We start from the raw sequence: 24,770 nt of genomic DNA on the forward strand, positions 1-24,770 counted from the left end.
GTTTTCTTAATTTGAAGAAAATCTGTAGTCATCAAATAAAAATTTAAACCTTTTGAAAAATTGAAGCCTGAGGTGGAGAAATCTCAGAAAAAAAATACAGGCTGGTAAAAGCTTGAGGCCAAGAGAGAGAGAAAGAGAAACTGGGGGGATTATGCTCTGTATATAATTTATTGTGTTTCCTTTGAGGGTAAATGGAAAAAAAAAAATCACCCACAAAATTAAATACTGTGGCAGCTCATAAATAAATTCACTTTTTTGCCTCCTCTATAATGTCAGGAAATCTTTTGTTTTAAATGAACAATAGTTACTTTTCAATCAAGTGGAACAAAGTCAGCCACAAGTTTTCACAGCTTTTCACAACAGGCATTCATTGTCCTCCATTAACAACAATCCTTCACCATACAACAATCTACATGTAGACATGCATGACATCCACCTGTGAGCCAGGTATCTGAGATCCCATTCGCTAGCCTATGTCACTGCACACTTGACCTGGAAGGGCCCAACTGAGAGCCAGTCAGCAGTGGCCATCACCCCACAGGAGAGGGCAGTGTGGGGTGCTGCCAGAGGCTTCCTGCCTCTGGGGCTGCACTCAGGCAGTGGCTGCCTGCCTCACACACCCAGTTACTGTGGTGCGGGAGCTAGAGGTGAATGGCTGCAGGAAGAAATAAAAAAATCTTTTGGCTGGTGTAATGCCAAACAAGTAACTGCATTACCTTGCACATCTCCTGCCATCCTTTCTGAGAAGTGCTGGTGCCAAAAAACGTGATCTTTTACAGTTCTGTGATGGAACTTTTGGAATAACAGGGCATATATTAGTATACGTACAAATTCTGCTGTGGGTGACACATCTTCTCACTGCCACTGTGGTTGTGTTCAGCATTACAAGTGTCACAGAGAAGACAGGTGCTGCTTATATAAAGGGTGCTGCAATAACCTAACAGGTTCAAAGGGCACTAAGTGCACCAGAGCTGCTCAGCTATGGTGGATCCTGAACTGTGATTTCTAAAATGGACTGACACAAGTGCCCTTTCCTATCTCTAGCTGTCTTCTGGTGCTCAAATGTTATTTGCATGTTGTATTAAAAAGCCCTTAGCATTTTCAGCCAGTGTTTTTTTTTTTTTTTTTTTTTTTTTTTTTTTTTTACAGCACTTGAGGGGTGGCTGGAAGATTAGAAAAGATATCCAAAAAGGACACTTGAAGGTCATCTAGGGACTGACAATTCTGGAGAGACAGCCAAAGATGTTTAGCACTTACTTTAAATAAACAGCCAGTTTGAGGTAGCTGCTAAAGCTTGTCATGTATGCCAGAAATACCAGCCAAGTCAAACTCATACTCTTACCCTGTGGCTTGGTAAAGACAAATTTATTTACCAGTAACAGGAGTCCTTGTAGTCCTTGAAAAACAACTTCACTTCTAATTTACCAGAGCCCTTAGACACACTGAATGCATTCCTAAACCATCTAATTTACTTACCAGACTGTAAGTGATGGACAGTAGTTAGAGCTTATACAAAAAATATTGTACTCTATGTATGTTGCATTTGCAATCAACATGTAAGTGTTGAATGTCTAGTTCAGCACAATACAAAAACATAGAATCATCACAGAATGGCTCAGGTTAGAAGGGACCTTAAAGATCATCTAGTTCCAACCCCCTTGCCATAGGCATGATCACCACCCACTAGATGAGGTTGCTCAGGGTCTCATCTAACTTGGTCTTGAATACCTCCACAGTGCATCCACAACACAGCCATCCGCATGTGGCATCCACAACCTTTCTGCGCAACCTGTTCCAGTGCCTCACCACCCTTTAAGTGAAGAATTTTCTCTTAACCTCTAATCTAAGTCTTCCCCTCTGTTAGTGTAAAACTATTCCACCTCTTGCTGTCATCTGATTGAGCAAAGAGTCTCTTTCCACCTTTTTTTAGAAGTCCCTTTTAAGTACTGAAAAGCCACAGTGTGGTCACCCTGGAACCTTCTCTTCTTTAGGCTGAACATCCACAGCTCTCTCAGCCTTTCTTCATAGGAAGCATTCTCCAGCCTCTTGATCATTTTCATGGCCCTCCTCTGGACCTGTTCTAACAGATCAACATCCTTTTTGTGCTGGAGGCTCCACACCTAGACACTGTACTCCAAGTGGGACCTCACAAGAGCAGAGCAGAGGGAGACAATCACTTCCCTCCCCTGCTGGCCACACCTTTGTTGATGCAGCCCAGGATGCAGTTGGCCTTCTGGGCTGCAAAAAGGCACTGCTGTCTCATGACAAGCTTTTCATCCACCAGAATCCCCAAGTCCTTCTCTGCAGGGCTGATCTCATTCTTATGAGTTCTTCTCCTGGTCTGTACTCATGTCTGGGATTGCCCTGGCCCAGGTGCAACACCTTACACTTTGACTTGTTGAACCTCATTACATTCATGTGGGCGCAATTCTCAAGCGTTTCCAGGTCCCTTTGGATGGTGTCCCTTTTGATTGCATCCCTTCCTTCTATTGTATCAACCTCACCACTCAGCTTGGTGTCATCTTCAAACTTGCTGAGGGTGCAGTTGATCCCACTGTTTATGTCACTGATGAAGATATTAAACAGTACCGCTCCCAGTGCAGACCCCTGTGGTACACCACTCATCACTGGCCTCCACTTGGACATAGAACCATTGACCACCACTTTCTGGGTGTGACCTTCAAGCCAACTCCTTATCCACTGAATGGCTGACCCATAAAATCCATCTCTCTCTAATTTGGAGATCAGTATGTCATGTGGGACTGTGTCAAAAGCCTTACAGAAGTCCAGGCAGATGACATTGATCAGTCTTCCCTTGTCAACTGATGCAGCCACTCCATCATAGAAGGCTACCAAATTGGTTAGGCATGCTTTACCCTTGGTGAAGTTATGCTGGCTGTCTCAGACAGCCTTACATATGCATTGGCATTGCTTCCATGATCTTGCCAGACACAGAGGTGAGGCTTACCGGTCTGTAGTTCCCCAGGTCCTCCTTTCTACCCTTGTTAAAAAGGGGAATGATGTTTTCCTTTTTCCAGTCACCAGGGACTTCTGTGGTAGTTTTACTTTGCTAGGCAGCTGAACTTCACCACAACCACTCTCTCACTCCCCCTCATCAGAAGAGGAGGGGAAGAAGAAAAGGAAAGAAACAACTCATGGGTTGATAATTTAATTAAGGATAATAGGATAACTTAAGGATAATTTAATTAAAGGAAAAATAAGTATTAAGGGAAAATTATTATTAATTAAATAATATAGCTAAAGGGGAAAGGGAAAGGGGAAAACAAAACAAAACAAACCAACAACAACAAAAAAGACCACCACCACCACCAACAACAACAACAAAAAACACCACAAAAAAAAAAAAAAAAAAAAAAAAAACACAAACAAACGAGCAATGGACATGTGGAAGCATGGAGGAAAGAATTGCTCTCTACTTCCCACCACCGAGTGATGCTTGACCATGTCCTTGAAGCTTGGCCTCAACGCATGTAGCCATTGTTTGTGAGGACAGATGTTTTCAAAATGAGAGCCCACCCCTCCTTTCTTCTTCCTTTTTCCACCTTTTATTGCTGAGTGTGACATCATATAGTAGGGAATATCCCTTTGGTTGGTGATGTTCCTTCCTCACCTCTTGCCCGCCCCCAGCTTGTTGGCTCTTGGGGGCTGGAGGGAGTCCTGGTGCTGTGTGAACATTTCTCATCAGACACAACACTAGTGTGATACCAATGCTGTTTGAGCTACACATGCAGAGCACAGCCCTGCATGGGCTGCTGCAAAGAAAGTTAACACCACCCCAGTCAGACCCAGTACAACTTTGCCTGACTTCCAGGACTTTTCAAATAGGTTGGAGAGAGGCTTGGCAACTAAATCAGCCAATTCCTTCAGGACCCTGGAATGCATGCCATCAGGCCCCGTAGACTCATATGTGTTTATTTTCATCGGGTGGTCTTGAACCTGCTATTCACTTACAGTGGGAGGGACTTTGCTCCCCCAGCCTTCCTCTACGGCTTTAGGGAAATGAAAGACATGGGAAGCCTGACTATCAGTGAAGACTGAGGCAAAGAAGTTGTTGAGTACTTCAGCCTTCTCCAAGTCTGTCAGTGCCAATTCACGCTTCTCATCCATCAGAGGGGGTACACTCTCATTGGCCTTTCTTCTTCTGAGCAATGTACCTAGAATCCCTTCCTGTTATTCTTTGCATCCCTTGCCAAGCTCTGTTCCGTCTGTGCCTTGGCTTTTCTTATCCCATCCCTGTACATCTGAACTACATCCCTGTAATCTTCGCAGGCCACATGACCCTGCTTCCACTGCCTGTGCATTTCTTTCTTGCACCTCAGTTTGACCAGCAGGTTCTTGCTCAGCCATCCTGGTTGTCTGTCCTCTTTGCCTGCTTTTTTATGTAGAGGGATGGAGCATTCTTGTACTCTAAGGAAAACATGCTTAAAGAGTCTCCAGCTCTGCTCAGCTCCTTTGTCCCTAAGGACAGTGTTCCAGGGGATCTCAGCTACTAGGTCTTTAAACAGCTTGAACTTTCTTCTTCAGAAGTTCAGGGCCCGGACTTTGCTCTTTGCCAGGTCTGTATTCCTTGAGATCTCAAACTCAACCAGAGTGTGGTCACTGTGGCCCAGACTGCCTCCAATCTTGACGTTTTTAATGAGCTCTTCCATGTTGGTGAGCACCAGGTAAAGTAAAGCTTCTGCTCTGGTTGGTTTGTCTAGTACCTGGACCTGGAAGTTATCCTCAGTGTACTCTAGGAATCTTCTGGATTGCTCACAACCTGCTGTGTAGTTTTCTCAGTAGACATCCAGGTAGTTGAAGTCCCCTATCAGGATAAGAGCGTGTGAGTGTGATGCTTCTTGTAGCTGAAGCAAGAATGCCTCATCTACAGGTTGCCCTTGATCAGGCGGCCTGTAGTAGACCCTGAACACAAGCTGTTCTTTATTGGTGCGGTCCTTAACTCTCACCCATAAACTCTCAACCTGTCTGTGGTTGTTTCTCAGAGACATTTCTTCACAATTTCTTCACAGACAATCTCTTCCCTAGTGTAGAGGGCAATACCCCCTCTATTCCTTGTCTGTCTATCTCTTCTGAAGAGCTTATAGCCATCTATTCCAATGTTCCAGTTATATGATCCACCCCACCACGTGTCTGTGATAGCAATCAGATCATATTTATCTAATTGCACCATGGTTTTGGGCTAATAAACTGTTGTTAGGAAAATGAAAAAGCCTAGTATGCTGAGAATGGCAATAAACAGGCAAGATAGTCTGTGAACAGACGAAGGGGAACTTAGGGTTATTAAGTGATGAGGGGAAGGAGGAGGCAGAACTGGTGGGCCTGAGTAGGACAGACAGAGCCACTGGTCCTGATGCTTGAAATGGACCTATGGACAGAGTAAAAGGTTGATTAATTTTGTTCACAGAGGATCTTGGCATAGTGTAACAGCCTCTTCCTCTTGTTATGAGGATGAGGCATGCATCACCCCCTTCTCACTGTGATATTTCTTCAGAATTGCCGGAGACTAACTCTTCTTACAGCATGGCACACCTGCCACAGCACTGGCCTTAGCTTGTGAGTTGTGGAGAAGAGTGCAGACTTCTTCCATCCAGTGCTAAAGCTTCGCTTTAGGCATTTGAGGAAGGGAACTAAATTTTTTAAGAAACTGCCCAGACTGAAGATTTGTCTGCCATGGAGTTAGTTGCATAGGCAGGAAGAAGATAGTGGGCTTGTTTGGCATTCTCATTCAGAACATGCAATTCACTATGAAATGATGCTTGGTTTCTATAGAAGTCACTTTTTATATATGTACATTAACAGATATAAAAGATCTCCATCCACTGTTGATAGCTGCTATACCTCTTGCATTCTTAACTTTTGTTTAAGTCCATGAATGGTTGTGTTAAAGATTTTCCTTACTGTGTAAAAACCTTAAATTAAACTTGGAGTAGCTTCTGTATATCCTTTCTCTTAATCTTATTGAATGAGTCATCATCACTTAATATGAGATGATTATCTTGCACCAACACTTACTTATAATACTTAGTTAGCAAAATAAAGAGTTGATTGCAGTCTTCTTTTGTTTCACAGACTAGAAACTAGATAACTGTTTTTTTAGAGAAACTGCAGGATTTTTTTTTCCAATATAGAAATACCCATCTGTATTCAAGTCCAGTGTTTTGTAAGTGAGTAAGCAAACTTTCCAATACCATACTAACACTTTACAAAAATCTCTAATCATTCTACTTGAAAGTGCTTTTCACATAGACTTTATCTTATTTATCTCTGATATTATTTTTTATATTAAATTGTAACTCAAAAAAAACAAACAAACAAAAAAAACAACAAACACAAACCAAACCAACCAACCAAACAAAAACACTCCATCACCTTTGTCTGTCTTCTTAATATATGTTCAATTACGTTTCTCTTGTCCATAAAACACTAAGCTCTGCCTACACCTTGGAGTCTGCAGCCCAGCTCTTTTTCTCTCCATGTTCTTTAAACTGTAGATTCTTTCTACTCTCCACATCTGTGAAATGGTGACTGTTTTGTGGTAGTCATCATTATTTCCCATGCATTTTAAAAAAAGTTAATGTAAAAATGTATTCTTGTTTAAAATATTCTTAAATGTAAACATAAGCAGTACACACACACTCTAAAAGTAATGAATACTGGAATAAATAATTACAACATGCTAATCACTGTTCATATACAAAGGTTTCTACTGTCTTTATTACCTAGATATAAACGATAATTATATAAAAAAGCAACACAGAAGTTTACATTTTATGCATGCCTCAGGTCACTTTTTAGCCTTATGAGACTTATTCCTCCTCTTCTGACTTCTTATGAAACTCCCGGCTCTTTGCTCGGAGCTTGTTGACCTGCGACTCTGCAATGTCAGCCCGCTCCTCGGCTTCCTCCAGCTCATGCTGGATCTTGCGGAATTTGGAGAGGTTGACATTGGACAGCTCCTCCTGTTCAGGGAAAGAGAGTCATGAAAACAACAGGCTTTTTGTGCTGTCAGAATACCCAATGGGGAAAGTTTTTCTAAGGCATTTAATATCTTAGAACTGGCCAGACAAAAATTCAAATGCTGGGCAAGCAGGGCAGCTTCCAAACAAAAGGAAAGAAGCTGTTTAAGATGTTGTGTGTGCCAGAAGAGAAAAGGACATTAGGTTGTGAAAAAGGCCATGGCCAGTTTAGACAGAGCACAGTCCCAGCTGAGTCCATGGCAGAGATAAAGTTTGGCAGCTGCTTAAAATAGTCTTGGTAAAAGTGAAGAGATAGAGGGGGAAATTGAGGCGTAGGGCAAAACTAGAGAAGAAGCCGTTTAGTCACTTCCAAATGTTCTTACTCTTGCATAACCAATTGTGTTGGGGTTGTGGGAGAAGAAACATCAAAAAAGTAAAAAAATTTAAAACCTAGACAGAAGGAAACACCAAAACTGAGTTCCAGCTTCACCAGAAGGAAGTCTGGCCCTTTTCAGAATGATACTTACAGCCTCCTCGGCTTGCCTCTTGTAGGATTTCACTTTCATTTGCAGCTTGTCCACCAGATCCTGGAGCCTGAGAACATTCTTCCGGTCTTCCTCAGACTACAGACAATGTTAAACAATGGCAAGAAAATGGTAAATAATAGCAACGCTTCTTTTCCTATCTCCCTAAGTTTCTTCTAAATGAAACAGAGACAGTTACATGCCTTACAGAGCACTGCTGTTCAGTTATACAGAGCTAAAAAACTTGCTAACTGTGTCAATGACTAACTGAGAAGGATGGAAAGAAAACCCTCATGAGTCACTATGCTAACATATTCAACTCCAGAGAGAAGGGTGTGTAACCACAAAAAAAAACACCTCTTCTCCCTTACCTGGTAGGTCAGCTCCTTCACCCTCCTCTCGTACTTGCGCACACCCTTCACAGCTTCAGCGCTGTGCTTCTGCTCAGCATCAACCTCCCCTTCCAGCTCCCGCACCTGCAATGAAAAATCTGTCTTTGGAGCTTCTCCGGTACCTCTCCAAGGGACATGCTCACTTGTGCACAAATACCAGCCCCACGCACCCTGGCCTCCAGCTTCTGGATTTGCTTCTTGCCTCCTTTCAGGGCCAGCTGCTCAGCCTCATCCAGACGGTGCTGCAGGTCCTTCACTGTCTGGTCCAGGTTCTTCTTCATTCTTTCCAGGTGAGCACTGGTGTCCTGCTCCTTCTTCAGCTCTTCTGCCATCATGGCCGCCTGGAGAAGAAAGAATCAAAGGCGTCTTGCAGCTGAAGACATTTTTTTTTTTTTTTTTTTTGGGGGGGGAGGAGGCGGGGATAAATCCACCATCATCAGTGAAAGGAGACCCCAACTCACATCTGTGATGGCCTTCTTGGCCTTCTCTTCAGCATTGCGGGCTTCCTGGATGGTGTCTTCCATTTCACCCTGAATTTGGGCAATGTCTGTTTCCAGCTTCTTCTTGGTGTTGATTAAGCTGGTGTTCTGTTTGAGAAAAAAACATAGTGTTTTCTCCAGCAGCTTTAGTATACCATCCCTGGCAATAAATAATTTCCCTACTTTTATTTAGAGTTCTGTTAATGTGTTATATGAAGAATATATACTGCTGTTTAATAGTTGTGCTAGAAGACTGCCATTGAGATATTTTTTGAGTCATTGAGTCATTGAGTCATTGAGATACCCTTGTTAAAAAATTAAAATAGATTTAATGATTATGTCAGTTCTCTAAGAACTGTTTCTTACATTTCCCTCTGAATTTGGGATATAACCGTTTCCGGCTTCATCTTGGTGTTGCTCAAGTTGGTGTGCTGCTTAAGAGCAAGAACATCACAATTTTGTTTCCATTACCTTGTAATATCAAATCAAGAACACTGCAAAATGTTGGTCTTTAATGTAAATTGTGCCGTCAGGTCCCATGGAATTCTGTTCTAAAGGAGTTGTGGTGGTAGCTACTAGTTTCTTAGCTGTTTAGCTGTTTAAGTAGCTGTTAGCTAGTTTCTTAGTGACGAGCTCCAATATTTCAAGAATGTCTTCCATAAAATTTCCACACAGTTTGTGGGTCAACACAGAAGGAATTTATACTTGCAAAGAAAAACAACATAATCTTTCCTTATCATTTTCAGTCTAGTGGCAGTTCTACAGAATACTTACACTAACTTTGCTAAAAGATGTTAAGGACAGTATTAGTGTATTCCTGTTTGAACATAATTCCTGTGATAAGCATAATCATCAACCTAAGTCTGACTTTACAATCTCAGATGTAGGAAAGGTAGTGAACTTACAGAAGCAATAGGGCATGAACCTCCAATTCTCCTCTTAATTTATTACTTTTAAAATAAATCTCTACTATAGTCTAATGAATTCCATCTTGTTTCTGAGGCTGAAAACTCACTTTTAGTATTTCTTATCCATACTGTGACCTTTGCAACATATAACTTACTAAATGCTGTTACTTATAACTACTAACTACACTTACTTATAACTACTAAATGTTGTTACACAGCTAGTCTCCAGGTACTTCCTTTGTATGGAGCAGAAATATAAATATTAAATATATTTGTTCACTGACTTGGGTATGGAGGAGCTGCACACGCTCGCTTGCATCCAGAAGCTCCTGCTCAGCCACTTTCCGTGACCGCTCTGTCTGCTCCAGGGCTGCCCGCAGCTCCTCAATCTCAGCCTGCAAGAGGTTTGCTCTGCGCTCCACCATGGCCACCTGCTCCTTCAGGTCCTCCTGTGTTCTGAGAGCATCATCCAAGTGTATCTGGGTATCCTGCAGTACAAGTGAAAGAAATTATAAGCAGACCAGAGTCCTTTGGAACAGAAAATTTTAGCTAAGACTTGTCTATGAGCATCTTTAATTCAATAGACCTTGAGCACTCCCTGTGTGTTTCTCAGGTTTTTTTGTGCCTCTGCAGCCTGGCGGTTGGCATGGCTCAGCTGGATCTCCATTTCATTCAGGTCTCCCTCCATCTTCTTCTTCAGCCGCAGGGCTTCGTTCCTGCTCCTGATCTCAGCATCCAGGGTGCTTTGCATGGACTCCACAACTCGGAGGTGATTTCTCTTCAGCTGGTCGATTTCCTCATCTTTCTCTGCTATCTTCCTGTCAATCTCAGACTTGACCTGGTTGAGCTCAAGTTGGATGCGAAGGATCTTTCCTTCTTCATGTTCCAGGGAGGCCTGTACAGGAATGAATGCAAATTAAATACTTATGTGAAAAATATTGAACCTCAAGCTCTGAGTAAAGCAAAGTGCAGTGTTTCTGATGATATCTCTACAGTTTTATAGAAGCATTCTTATCCTCTTGTATCTGGAATGACTTCACGCTGCTTATAATGAGATCGAGATCCAAGACCTGTAAGACAGAAATAAATAATGCCAGCTACCTCTGCTTCCTCCAGAGCAGCCTGAAGTTCTGATTTCTCCTGCTCAATCTGCTTCTTGACTTTCTCCAGCTCATGAATTGCCTTTCCTCCCTCCGCAATCTGCTCTGTGAGGTCAGAAATCTCCTCTGTGGAAACAAAGATGAACAGCATTTTCATACACAGGGCAAAAGGGGAAGTGTCCTGCCACACTGAGGCAACAGGCATCTTTGCAGACCTGGAGGCAAAAAAACATGTGGAAAGTCAGACACGGTTGTGAGAAAGCTCTACCAGGAGTAGAGGACCAGCAACTTACGCTGCAAGTTCTTGTTCTCACGCTTCAGTGTTTCCAGGTGGTCCAGGGACTCCTCATAGGCATTCTTCATCTTAAACAGCTCCGTGCTGAGAGAGCGAGACTCCTTCTGGGAAGCTTCCAGCTCAGCCTGTGTTTCCTCGTACTTCTGCTTCCACTCTGCCAGGATCTGAGGAGCAACAGGGCGTGAGTATGGATGTGGCAATTGTGAGGGGATGCCCTGCCCAGGAAGCACAGGGCCAGAGGCCAGAATACCTTGTCAAAGTTCTTCTGCTTCTTGTCCAGAGCTGCGCAGGCAGCATTTGACCGCTCCACGTCAATCATCAGGTCTTCCACCTCGTTCTGCAGCCTCTGCTTTGTCTTTTCCAGGGAAGCACATTTGGCGTTGACGGCTTCAACATGTTCCTCTGCATCCTGCAGGCGCTGTGCCAGTTTCTTCCTGGGAGGTGGTAAGCACAGTTGCCAGTAAGAAAGCAAGTTCTCATTAAAAAAACAAAAACAAAGCAAAAACAAAACATACAGCCACTTGGCCACTTTGTGCTCACAGAGCACACTTGGCCACTTTGCACTGTGTGATCCCCGTTTACACAGAGATTAAGATCTCTTCTAGACAGTCATAGTATTTCCGTGTCTGAATGCTGGGCTCTAGCAAGTCACTCTCTGCTGTTCACTCTGGTATTCACTCTAGCACTGGTCACTCTTCTATTCTGCGTCTGAAGAGCTTTGGTGCTTCTGCTTTGCTCAGTGCATATTCTCTCTTGGTTATATTTTCCTTCTTCCTGCCACCCCACCCCAAAGTGCAGCATTGGATTCTTTCTGACACTATTATAGTGGTCTCCTGAAATTTCCATTGTTACTTTCTCTCAACCTTCCCCACTTTCCCCACGCACTTGGCCTCCTCCAGCTCCTCCGTGCGCTGAATAGCGTCTGTCTCATATTTGGTTCTCCACTGGGACACTTCACTGTTGGCTTTGGACAGGGCACGCTGCAGCTCTCCCTTTGCTTCCTGCTCCTCCTCATATTGTTCCCGGAGCAAGTCACAGTCGTGGCGAGCAGACTGCAAGGCGTGGGCCAAGGCATTCTTGGCCTGGGGGAAAAATAGTAGTGGGTCAAGGAATAGAAATCTCCTTGGAAATGTGTAAATGTCCTGACTGAAATATTATTCTCCCATGAGAATGATGGCAATGTATTGAATGAGGACGGGAGAGTTGGGAATCTGCAAAATGGAAATCTAATGGATAGATGGTAGGTATCAGGGAGCAAAGGTAAATTGCACTAAATGAACTAAGAGTTTGTGTTTTTTTCCCTCTCAGCATGGTGTCTCTGTAATCTCATGTGTGTCTGAAGCACATTTTGGTGAGGAAAAATCCAGTGGACAAGATAGAATTTGGAAGCCTACCCACCTTTATCTCTTCTTCTAAGTGCCTCTTGAGTTCCTCAATCTGTTGGGTGAATGCCTGCTTGCCTCTTGATAGCTGAGAAATCAGAGCATCTTTCTCCTCCACCTGGCGTGAATATTCACCTGGGAAAGTTTGTAGATACATAGGCCTTTCATTCTCATTGATGCCTGTGTTCTGCATAGTTAGAGCTTTGACAGTGTATTTAGGAGAGCTCACAAAAGCTAATGATCTTATTACATACATTTCTCCTTATTACATTTTGATCTTAGTCCGTAATTTTTGTATCAATTTATTACATTCATTTTATTACATACATTTATGTATATTATTTATTATTACATACACTTATTGATCTTATTACATTACATGATCTTATTACATATATTTTCTTCTTACATTTCTCACATCTGTGTTGGACTGGCCAGGTGCCCAGAAGGATCATTTCTATACTGAGTAAGAGAACCTCTATATGACATTTAAAACCTTATTAACCGTGATAATCAAATGAGTATGAAAGTTATTTTGTTAAACAAAATTTTATTCTATTCATTGAATATTAGTCACTGATCCTCATATATATATCTGAATTAAATATTCATTTAAGAGGCAGTACATGAGATACATCATTTCCCCTTTGTTGATATCTGAGCATTTTTGCTTTACATTTGCACTAAGATTGGTGGTCACTTCAAGCTTACAACATGAATACTAAATGGTGCATGTGACAAGGTATATATTCCCAGCATCTCCTGATTTTCTCCTGTGAAGCAGAGGGATGAAGTCTAGCTTATGAGAGAGATGAATTCTTCCTTCAATCTAGAATGCCTTAACTATATAATTGGTTCTGTACTAGGCTTACTTGTGAATATGTACAATTCTCTGGCACTGGGGAGCTTAGCATTGGACACAGCATGCCAGGTATGACCTTACCAGTGCTGCAGAACAGGGAAGGATCACCTTCCATTCATCTGCTGGCAACACTCCTAATGCAGCTCAGGATTTTGTTGGCCTTCTTTGCCACAAGAACACATTTCTGGCTTTTGTTTATCTTGGTTTCCACCAAGACTCCAGGTCTCTGTGATCCCTTTTAAACCCCCCCTTTATAAGTCCTTATTTATTTATTTATTTATTTACAATGTTCTCTTAAAAAATATAAATGTCTTACCAGATTCTGTTTGTAGACGAGCTTTCTGAGCACTGATGTCATTAATTGTGCGTTGTTGCTCCTCCTCCTTTGTTTTAATCTCACTGAGTTGATCTTCTAGAGAACGACACATCTTCTCCAAATTTGCCTATTTTCATGATGAACAGAATGAAGGAAAATTGGTGGTTCAACACAATTACTGGGAATCTGAATTCTCATGAAGAGAGTTCAAAGAGAGTCAAAATGTCTCAGTTCTATAAAACTTGCACCTCCAGCTCCAATATCTGTACAATTAATTTACATGCACTCAGTTTCTGAAATACAAGATGATGGCACACTGTAACAGGGCATTTCTGTTTGTCACTTACAGATTACATAATTGAAGTATTTACAGGAGTGGAAGAAAAATAGGAAGAAAAAAGAAATGTAGGGTAAGAGCAATTTCTAGTTGAAAAAAAAAAGCTAAAAAACTGTTAATGTCAGCATCATTCAGTATAATATTGTGAACCAAACAGTGAGAACCAAGAATTGTGAACCAAGCAAACATATAGTGACACATCCAACGACAGTCTATATATCCTTAGGTTAGGTGCTTCAGCTAAAGATATATGTCTTTCAGAAAAAGGAACAATTATTATACTACTATTAAAGAATGTAAACACAATATCAAGTGGTAAAGAACTACTGTGTATTTTAAAATATGATTAACTTAAATAATAAAATATGAATACTTGATTAAGTTTGAACTACTGTGAAGATGTATTTCAGCACCTTGGCTTTGGAGACAGACTCCATGTTACTGGCCAAGTCATCTATCTCCATCTTCAGCTCACTCTTCTCCTTCTCCAGCTTCTGCTTGACTCGTTGCAGGTTGTCGATCTGCTCCCCAAGCTCAGCTGTGCTGTCTGCGTGCTTCTTCCGCAGGGCGGCAGCTGTGGCTTCGTGCTGCAGCGTGGCCTCTTCGAGGTCGCGGCGCATCTTCTGAAATTCTGCCTCACGCTTCTTGTTCATCTCAATCTGAGCTGCCGTAGCCCCTCCAGCTTCTTCCAGGCGCTCGCTGATCTCCTCCAGCTCTCTGGAGAGGTCAGCACGGTGCTTCTCTGCTTTTGCCCGAGAGGTTCGCTCTGCCTCAATTTCCTCCTCCAGTTCCTCGATACGGGCCTGGGGAAAATGCAAGACCCTTCACACCCATGCCCTACTTGTATTGATGTCCTTCTGAAGGGCTGAAGGGAAGGACCAGAGGCTTGCCTGCAGCTCCTTGATCTTCTTCTGTAATTGCATGCCCAGGGCTTGCTCATCCTCAATTTTGCTCTGGATCTGGCTGATTTCAAAGTCTTTCCTTTGCACAAAGCATACACTGTTAACACCTGAATAAAAGTACATAGTAAATCCATGTTATTTGTCCCACAACCACACTTACTTCTTCAGTTTCTCATCCAGCTGCTGTTTATCATTTTCCAAATCCATTATGCTATCATGGGCCAACTTCAGGTCTCCCTCAAGTTTCCTCTTAGCCCTTTCAAGGTCCATGCGCAGTTTCTTCTCTTGCTCCAGGGACCCTTCCAGCTAAACACAACGACACCATTAATGCCAGGCAGGTTGAACTCCATACCTGTCCTGTCTCGCTGGAGGCACATGTGCTTACATCATCCACTTGCTGCTCCAGCTTGGTTTTAGCTTTGGTCAATGTATTGACTTTGTCCTCTTCGGCCTGCAGGTCGTCCAGTGTCTGCTGGTGGGCCTCTTGGAGGGCTTTCTTCTCTTTTGTCAGCTTGGCAATGGTCTCATCCAGGGATGCCATCTCCTCTGTGAGGTTTTTCACCTTTGATGAGAAGGAGCAAGTGTAATTAAAGCAAGTAGGTACAAGACTCCCATAATAGCACAGTATGACTGATGTCTTCTGCCTCATACCTTGTTTTCGGTGGCATGTTTTTCCTTTTCAACCTTGGCCAAGGTTAGCTCCAGGTCATCAATGTCTTTCTTCAGCTCTGAACATTCATCCTCCAGTTTCCTCTTCTTGGCAGTCAGCTCAGCATTAATTTCTTCCTCATCCTCGGCCCGTTCTGTCACCTCCTTAATTTTGGCTTCCAGCTGGATTTTAGTTTTGATGAGCTGATCACATCTTTCCTCAGCATCAGCTAAGGCATCAGCTTCCTGATGTGGAGAAAGATAGTCATGTTTGCTAGTGTCAAGTTTAGGAAACTTGGAATAAAAAAAGGTTATTTCATACAGAAAAAACAAACAAACAAACAAATAAACAAACAAAAAGGTACGGAATTATGATTTTATCTTGTGGGAAATTATTTTTGCTATACCTGTTCTGAATCTTTTTTTTTTCCCCCTCATCTTTTAAGTGCTCTAATCAGGTATTATCTTGCATTATTTATAATTAAGGTATATAATATATAAAATTTCTTTTCTTCTTCGTCTTTTTTTCTTTTTTTTTTTTAATAACAGAATTGTACACAGATCTTTTTGTGTTTTTCTCTGTAATAGCTTTTCTTGGCATAACTAATTTTGAATTTGTTAAGTCAGTACATAATCTAATTGCAATTGGTAGTGTCTATTTGACAGTATTTCCAAGCTGTAAAGTAGACACTTAAAGGCATTTTGAGCAAAATATTCCCAAAACTTTTGATGTTCCAAAGGGCATTTTACACCTACATAGGGTGGGCAGTTGTGTTTGGTTGTAGAGGTTATTTTTGTCTTCCTGCAGTAGTAGCTGCAGGAGTACAGGTGAAATACCATATATGGTAAGAAATGCCACAAGGCCCTTTTGTTTAGGTAACCATTGAAAGACAGAATGTGTAGTCAACTGGGTCCCTCTCTTGACTCCATAAACTATATATACCAAATCTCTAGTGACTACACTTGGGCCACATACAGCGAGCTTACATGGAGTCACATACCAGTGGGTTCTGAGACAGAAAATCTTCCCAAGCTGGAACACCAACATTACAATGGTGACATTGAGGGGTCTCAATTTTATCTTTAGTGATACAAGTTACAATATTTTGTAAAGCAGTTTTGTGTGCAGTTTGAGAGTTCTGTACCATGCAAGAGCATAGACCTTGTTTATTTACCCCTGGAATAAATACATTAATAATACTCACTGCCTGTACTTGTAGCTGCAGATCATTTTTCTCCTGAAGCAGAGACACCATTTTCTCCTCCAGCTCCTTCCTCTTTGCCTCAGATTTTGCAAGCTCTTCCTTGGTTTTCTCAAATTCTTCCTTCATGTTGGCCATCTCCTTCTCAGATTCTGCACTCTTCAGCAAGGGCTTGATCTTAAAGAACAGCTTCATCCAGGGCCAGTGCTTGACATTCATGAATGCACGAACGTTGTACTGGATGCAGAAGATGGACTCCCTGAAGCATAATGAAATTATACATTGATTATTTTCAGTGTGATGAATGGTGACGCTTTCCCCCAGAGGAAAATGACTCTAACTGAAGATGAGCAATGTCTACCTCCTCTCCACCATTCTCTGGTACTCCACTCTCATCAGGAAGCCCCTGCACCTGGCCTGTGTGCGAGTGATGAGCTGTGCCAGCTTCTCATCCCTCATCTCCTCCAGGAGCCCTAGCAGCCCAGCTTTGAAGAACACCTTGAGAAAGGGAACGTTGCAACACATCACTGCCAGGTAGAACTAGGCACAGGCACATAGTGATTGAGTCAGGAAGAGTTTGTACCTTGGTGTGACCAAATTTGTACTGGGTGTGATCCACATCAATTGACCCCAGAAGCTTCTCAGAAGCCTTTTTGCTATCAATGAACTGTCCCTCTGGGATAGCGCTGGCATTAAGCACCTTGTACCTATTGAATGAAAGGAAATATGAATTAACGCAATCTCAAGTCATAAGGTTAGACTGTTTATTTAAATTAATTTTGTGCAGCAGAAGGAGGCTGTGAATGTTGGTATTACATACCTTGTTTAGAGATGACATTTGTAATCAAGTCAATAATACAAGGACAAAATTAAGGAAAATTTTACAGTTATTAGTTGAAAATGGGATGCTGATTGCTAGCTATTTTTTTTCCTTAAACTGTGCTGTTGTTATTGAATAGAAAATTTCTAGACAGGAACATTGCTACCATGTGTGTAGGAATAAATCATCTTCCACTGAAACTAGGAGCTGATACAACGTATAAAGCACTCTACCCAAGTTTGTAATTTTTGTATGAGAATTTGTTGTATCTACATATCAATCTTCATTTTCAAATCTTTCAAGCACAGGTTTGTGGAGCTCTATCTAGCTTCCATAATCAGAAACTTTAGCAAAGCTTGGTTGTGTTATGAGCAAAAATTAGTAAGGACACCTGAGGAGCCCTTCATTTCTCAACATTTTCTCCCTTGCCATACATGTTTTTGTCTATATATTCCAGGAACTTTGCCTTTCTTTCAGTTTTAGATAGTTATGAAATTCAAAAATAACCATGTTAATAATAACCATGTTAAAATAGTTAAGATATGCAGCTTATGCAGTAAGGACAAAGCGGAGAGAGAAGAAAGGAATCTGACCTCTGTTTGAAGTCTGCATAGAGGATTCTGCTGGGGAATCCCTTCCTGCAAATTCTGATCCCTTCCAGAACACCATTACAGCGCAGCTGGTGCAGCACCAGTTCATGTTCCATGGCACCTAAGCAATTGAGACAATTATTTGATATTTCATTATAAAGCATAGAGTGTAATGGTTGCATCACAGTCAGATTTCTCTCTACTTGAGGTTCTTACCAGGTGTTTTTGTTTCATTGGGGATGATACAGCGCACAAAATGGGGGTGAGTGCTCCGTAGATTGGTCATCAGCTTGTTTAGATTCTCCTGTAGAATCATGAGCAAATGTTTTTCATTAACAAATGTTAGCTCTTCAGTTATTACTGTCAGATACGATTATTGTTGGAAAGGAATAATGGATCTATTATTTGCACATAGAGCCATGCTAACTTGTGGGGTTTTTTTGTACATTTTAGTCTTGAGGTTCTGGTTTGGAGTAGTGGAAAAGCTGTTCAGAGATACACCTCTTCCACACAGTGTGAAAAACTGTTCAGGATACCAGATAGTAGCTAGTGCTAAAACAAGAGTGCCTTATGCTCTGTGCATTGGTGGAGTGGAAGCTGGACTTGGCATTTCCCTGTTGCCTTGTCTCCATATATATATTCATATGCAAATTTATGTGCATATCCAGATTATAGGTGCCTCAGGGAAGCAAATACATCCACCATTGTCCTCCCAAGACAGAGGAGAGGGGGAGGATCTTGGTCCTACTAACTGATATACTAACAAGTAAATGAAACTGTAGCCTGACCTAAGTACTTTTTCCAACATTCATAGAAAGACAAAATAGACGTGTATCTTCCCCCTGGCCTAAGCTGATTTGATGCTAGCTTTTTTATAAATAACTTACAAGATGTTTTTGACACAAAGAAAAACGTTAACAGGTACAGTAAAATGACCTTGTTGGATTTACTGTGAGGTGTCAGAATCTTCAAGGAAGAAAAGGAAAAAGGAGAAAAAAATAAAGAGAGACAATTACTTCTGTACATGTACTTACTCTGAAAAGAGCTGATACAGTCTGGAAAGAAGAACCCTTCTTCTTGCCTCCCTTCTTGCCACCACCACCACTCTCTGAAGAATAGCAAAAAAAAAGATGGTATTACAACTTTGAGTTGTAGAATTCTTCTCTATGAGACTGCAAGAATGTTGGTCATAAGTATTAATCATGCTAAAAAGGAAACTAATATGCAGTGGGAAATAAGACAACATTCAGTCTAAAGGAGTAGAGAATCAAAATAAGGTGATCACTGGAGTCTGCAGGATTAACATGGCAGAGTGGAGGCCTGAAATATATTTGATCTTTTCCTTTCTTAATAAATTAAAGCCATGGAAGACTCTGCACAAAATGCAGTTCCTGGAGTGCATTTTACTCACATTTATTTTTCTGGAAGAGTCAATAAAAAACAAATAAAAAAACCTAACCTGCTTCTCCACCAGCAGAGGCAAAGAGTAAGGCCAGTGTCTTCAAGGATGATTTCTGGTACAGCCCAACAACAGTTTCATTCAGGGGATCCTTGTTCTTGTCAAGCCAGCCAGAGATGTTGTAGTCCACTGTGCCAGCATAGTGCACAAGTGAAAAGTGGGCCTCGGCCTTGCCTTTACCAGGCTTGGGCTTCTGGAAGTTGTTGGACTTGCCCAGATGCTGGTCATAGAGCTTGTTCTTGAAAGAGGTGTCAGTTGCCTTGGGGAACATGCACTCCTCTTCCAGGATGGAAAAGATGCCCATGGGCTGGAAGATGCAGAAAGAAGACATGAAAAGGCAGAAAGAATCACAGATAAAGAAGTATTTTCCCAAGTGGGAGGATATTAAAACTCCCATGCACTTTTAAAGTGGAATTCTTCTGCACAGCAGAGCAAGCTATGGAATAATATAAAACTGTGTATTTACAATATCGTAAATTTCAATTTAAATTTGTATATGTAAGAAATTGATGCGTTTCTGAAAACATTAGGCATTGTGGTTACAAAGATACCTTCTCAATGAGTTCAATGCAGGCAGCCAGGTCCATCCCAAAATCAATGAACTCCCAGTCAATTCCTTCCTTTTTGTACTCCTCCTGCTCCAGCACAAACATGTGGTGGTTGAAGAACTGCTGCAGTTTCTCGTTGGTGAAATTGATGCACAGCTGCTCCAGGCTGTTGAACTGCGGAATACAGACAGAGATTATTATTATGGTAAAATCAGAAAGGTAAGGATAATGAACTTTTAAAGCAAATTTTCTGTCTTTATGATTTTCAATTGGCATATGTGCAACACAAAACTATTCTCAATGAAAAGCTTGTAGCAATCATGGTGCTTTAGATGTAACTGAAAGTATCAAACACATTTCTGTAAAAAGAAAGGCAACATTTCTTAAATTCTTCAGCAGAGTTACTTCTAAAATTACGTGAATAAAACATTGCTCTTACATCAAATATCTCAAAGCCAGCAATGTCCAGGACACCAATGAAGTACTGTCTGGGTTGCTTCGTATCCAGCTGTTGGTTGATGCGAACAACCATCCATAAGAACATCTTCTCAAAAACAGCCTTTGCCAAAGCACCTACTGAATTGTATACCTAAATCAAAACCAGAAAGTATGCAGTTATCATATGGAGCAAAAATGGAAGTCCAGTGTTTTTGTTATCAAAACACTTCTTTCCAGACACCAAATTTTTCTTACCTGCTGCACAGTTTGACCCTTGGTTACATACTCATTCCCAACTTTGACTCGGGGGTAGCACAGGGCCTTGAGCAGGTCTGCTGAGTTCAGACCCATCAGGTAGGCAGCCTTGTCAGCAACTATACAAACACATGGCAGCAGCATGTATTAGCTTACCAGCAGGTATATCTTGCAGAAATTCAGAATGGCTTCTGCAGAAATCATAAGTAGTTTAAGACACATACATACAGATACAGAACCTTCTCTTGATTTGATAGGAGATATTGATATGTCTCTTGATAGGAGACACTACTGTGTTTGTTGTTGTTTTGCATTTAAAACAACAACAACAACAAAACAACTAGTAGCGAAAGGCAATTGTAGTCAAGATAAGAAGGCCAATTAAGATAAAAATGTAACATATTTTTATTTCATCATAAGCAACATTCCCCAGAAGCTGGGGAGCATTTGTGTTGGGTGTATTTTCTTCACCATTGGCTTATTTTGAATTTTATTGAATGAAAATTTAACTTAGAGGCATTTAGGTAGACAAAGCTCAAGAAATGTTTTAAAAGACAAAAGGGAAAACTAAGTCCGGGATGATAGTGAAGTTGTAGACAATCACAGATGTTCTCAGAACCAGACAGTGCAATCTCTTTCAGTGACTGCTGATGAAGTAACCTTAAAAACATAATAGTCAAGAGATGACCATGCTTAAGTGTCAATTATGCTTTAAAGAACCTACACCTGAAATGAATACCAGTTTTTAGAAGTGCATGCTCAAGCAGAATTCAAAAAGTTTGTCATACTTTCTACTATTACTTGTAACAATGAATTCAGATGTGGACCCTGTTAACAGGCATGGTATGCAAAACGCTTTGCCCAAGAATGCCTATATATATCATGTGAAAACATAGGAAAAAAACATAGCAGATTGCTGCATTAATATTTGAAATGACCAAACATCCTTAAATTGCATCAAAAGATATTGAGGTTAGAAACAGAAAAGAAAATCCAATGAGTAAAGATAGTGTAATACCAGAATAAATTGCTTGTTTTCCTCGGGGTCTTCAAAAGAATGCAAAGTAGGAAAAAATGCACACTAAATGAAGTAAGCGGAGGGCAGAGAAGATAAACTGCCACAGTCTTCTCCCAAGTTTAAGGGCAAACAGAACTGGCACAATAATAGATGATTTTGCCACACTGAGAAATTTGCAATGGCCAAACTTTACGTTGACCTGAGACTCGGAAAAAAAATCAGTTTTTGATTTCAGTAGAATCGGTGTTGCATCCACGGCTCCAAATGGTTATGTGCCAGACCTGGGAAGCTGCCATTCAGTAGAGCAGCAAAGCCCGACTTCCTTCTGCCTGACTACTACTTGGTCAGCAGATGGAAGTGCGGTTTGGGATTTACTGATCCTTATACTTTGCGTAGTCCAAAGTAACCTGCATCTTTCGCTCAGCTGTGCTCTTCCAGGGAAGACCTCATGTTAGGACACACTAATGTGCTGCAGTACTAGCATCGGGGGAAAAAATGCAGATGGAGTCCATGATTCTGACCCTGAATCATGGATTCATGACGTGAATCATGATCCTGAATCATGGACCCTGAACTCTGCCTGTAGCAGTGAGTGTTTCAGTATTTATTGTAGTAATAATACCTTCGGTGCCGTCTGGCTCTGCCTGCTCTTCACGCTGCTTCTGCTTAAACTTCAGGTTCCCATAGTGCATGACAGCCCCCGTCAACTTGTAAATGGCTGTTTTTTCATCAGGAGTGAAGCCCAGGATGTCAATGGCACTCTAATGAAGGAAAAATTAAAGAATACTTAAAAGCAAGGACCATGCCTGTTTATAGATCAGAGTCCACCTAAGAAACTTTCTGTGCATTGCTTACATCTGTGGCCATCAGCTCTTCCTGGTCATTAATGCTGGCAACCGTGATCTCCCCTTGACTCACATACTGGTAGTCGTATGGGTTGGTGGTGATCAGTAGCATCTCTGAGAAGGACAAAACATATACAGATCCAAAGACAATAGGCATGGAAAGGAATGAAAAATGTTGCTCAGTGAACTCTATCTGGAGAAGTTACTGGTATTTCCTACCAATTAGCTCTGGCTTCTTGTTGGACATGATCTGATAAAATATGTGGTAGCTTCTTTCAGCCTTGAGCTGGAAAGTGACCCTGGACTTCTCCAGCAGATCTGGGAAGGACGGTAGGAGAGAGTTAGCACAGGAACTGAGCACCAAAGTCAGAAGGAATGTGATCAGGCCTGGAGGCCTGGTCTTACATGTTTCAATGTCAGCAGAAGCCAGTTTTCCCGTGGCACCAAAATGGATCCTGATAAATTTACCCTGAAAAAAAAAATTAAAAAAAATTTTAAAAAATCTAGATCCCCCTCACCAACTCTGACTGCATTGTGTTGATAAGAAAAAAGTCATTTTTTTCTTATGCCAAGCGGCAACTTACAAAGCGTGAGGAGTTGTCATTCCTCACAGTCTTGGCATTACCAAAGGCCTCCAACAGGGGATTGGCACTGATGATTTGATCCTCAAGTGTCCCCTAAAATAGAAACCTCATTGTCATGTTATAGCTCAGAAATCAATCAGACACTTGCAGGGTCCTACTTCTAGGAGCCCACCTGCATTTTGCCAGACTGCTCCTCCTTCTTCTTATCCCCACTAGCTGCAATTGTTGCAAAGTACTGGATGACACGCTTTGTGTTCACAGTCTTCCCTGCACCGGATTCTCCACTGTCAAATCAAACATGGACCCAGAGAGTGTGTGGTTCCTGGGCATGGGGCAGCCCCTCAGGGACTCGAGTAGGGAGTGAGTGTACTTACGTGATCAGGATTGACTGATTCTCACGGTCTGTAAAAAAGGCAGAATGAAAGTTTTAACCATTGTTCTGAATAGCACTGAGCTGACTGAAAAGTAAATCTGTAAATGTAAGCTGGGGCTTCTTTGGAAAGTCTAAGCACTGACTCCTAGAAGACAGTACTGGATTTCCTTCCACATTCCTCAGTAGTAAGTATAAGCTCTGCTGGACCCACGCAACTGCCAGAGGCATGCGGTCCTCAGGCAAGCTGTGTATGCACTTGCCCTTCACACAGTTCTCATCAAGGAATCGAATCAAACTGCCTACCCATGATTAGATAAAGGACTGTATGGAATAATAATATTTTCTATTCCCTCAATGTAAAAAAGTAGCAAACTGTGAGTCCAGTGTTTCTTTCTGCGATGGGAGAGTGTGGAATTTGGTACAATAATACACAGTGCAGAATCTATGCATGTTTCTGGTACAGTTTGGCTTGCAATTGTCAATTTCTGTCACACAGCTCCATGGTGTTTGAAGCTGTCTTGTTACCTGCTCCAGTACGAGCCATGAGGCTTTTTGGTTTAGATTGCTTTGAATGAGATCAAGCACTCACCAGTCAGCATGAACTGATAGGCGTTGTCAGAGATGGAGAAGATGTGTGGAGGGGCCTCCTGGCGCTTTTTGCCTCGGTAGGCCAACACCACCTCCGGGTTGTACACCGGCAGCCACTTGTAGGGGTTGACAGTGACACAGAAGAGACCCGAGTAGGTCTGAGAGGAAGGGAGACAGCACGTTGGTTTCTGCTCAGCTTGGCACAGCAGGCCTTCCAGCTACCCAAGGGAAGAGAGCTGCTGGTACTTACGTAGATCATCCAGGCTGCATAACGCTCTTTGAGGTTGTACAGCACAGCAGGTTCATGGAGGTGGGTCATCATGGCCATGTCCTCAATTTTATCATACTTGGGAGGGTTCATGGAGAAGATTTGGTCATCCTTCACTGTCAGAGTCTGCCAAAGAAAAGAAAGAACCATATTTGTCATCTAAGAGTCTAGCGTAAGATTAAATCGTATTCTTAAGCCTTAATTTTTTTACTCACTTCTCCTGCTTCAGTCTTGACAGTGACCTTTCCTGCTTCTTTGCTCTGGATTGTGCTTTTCACATAGGATTCTTTAGCATGCACCACAAAGACTGATGACTTGGCATCAAAGGGCTTGTTCTGGGCCTCGATTCTCTCTTTTTCTGACTTTCGGAGGTAGGGGGCTGCCTCCCCAAAGATGGCCATCTCAGAGTCTGATGACATGGCTGCAATTTCTTCAGCAAGGGGCTAAATGGAACAAACGTACTCAACTCTGAAAGAAGGAAGAAATGCCTTTGTACCCCACACATGACTTTGTAGTGTTCCATTCTGACTATTGTTAAGATTTCTCTCTCTGTAAAATCTGTTTTCCCCTAGATATCCTTTCATTGATTTAGATCTTAAGCATGACAGAGGTCTTTGAGTTAGACCATTTTTACTTTCATTCCCTTATTAAGTTTATATT

General features: G+C 41.8%; 1 protein-coding gene across 1 annotated transcript; it reads right to left on the reverse strand.

Moving 5' to 3' along the window:
- Positions 1-6,827: 6,827 nt before the first annotated feature.
- Positions 6,828-24,529, reverse strand: LOC311421041 (myosin-1B-like; the record flags this gene model as incomplete). The annotated part of the gene is made up of 38 exons (XM_084492564.1): positions 6,828-6,980; positions 7,505-7,600; positions 7,873-7,977; positions 8,064-8,234; positions 8,355-8,480; positions 9,565-9,768; positions 9,867-10,175; positions 10,382-10,506; positions 10,674-10,839; positions 10,926-11,109; positions 11,561-11,757; positions 12,074-12,192; positions 13,236-13,362; positions 13,986-14,375; positions 14,463-14,553; positions 14,635-14,780; positions 14,860-15,036; positions 15,126-15,368; positions 16,328-16,583; positions 16,686-16,822; positions 16,908-17,031; positions 17,738-17,855; positions 17,951-18,038; positions 18,769-18,842; positions 19,194-19,500; positions 19,745-19,915; positions 20,181-20,330; positions 20,435-20,553; positions 22,075-22,213; positions 22,308-22,411; positions 22,517-22,615; positions 22,703-22,766; positions 22,882-22,974; positions 23,054-23,165; positions 23,256-23,283; positions 23,844-24,000; positions 24,093-24,236; positions 24,326-24,529. 38 exons carry the CDS (start codon positions 24,527-24,529, stop codon positions 6,828-6,830), a joined length of 5,817 nt encoding a protein of 1,938 aa, XP_084348690.1.
- Positions 24,530-24,770: the final 241 nt, after the last annotated feature.

The sequence above is a fragment of the Aythya ferina genome (genome assembly GCF_964211825.1).
Source record: "Aythya ferina genome assembly, chromosome: 18".
NCBI classification, from domain to species: Eukaryota; Metazoa; Chordata; class Aves; order Anseriformes; family Anatidae; genus Aythya; species Aythya ferina.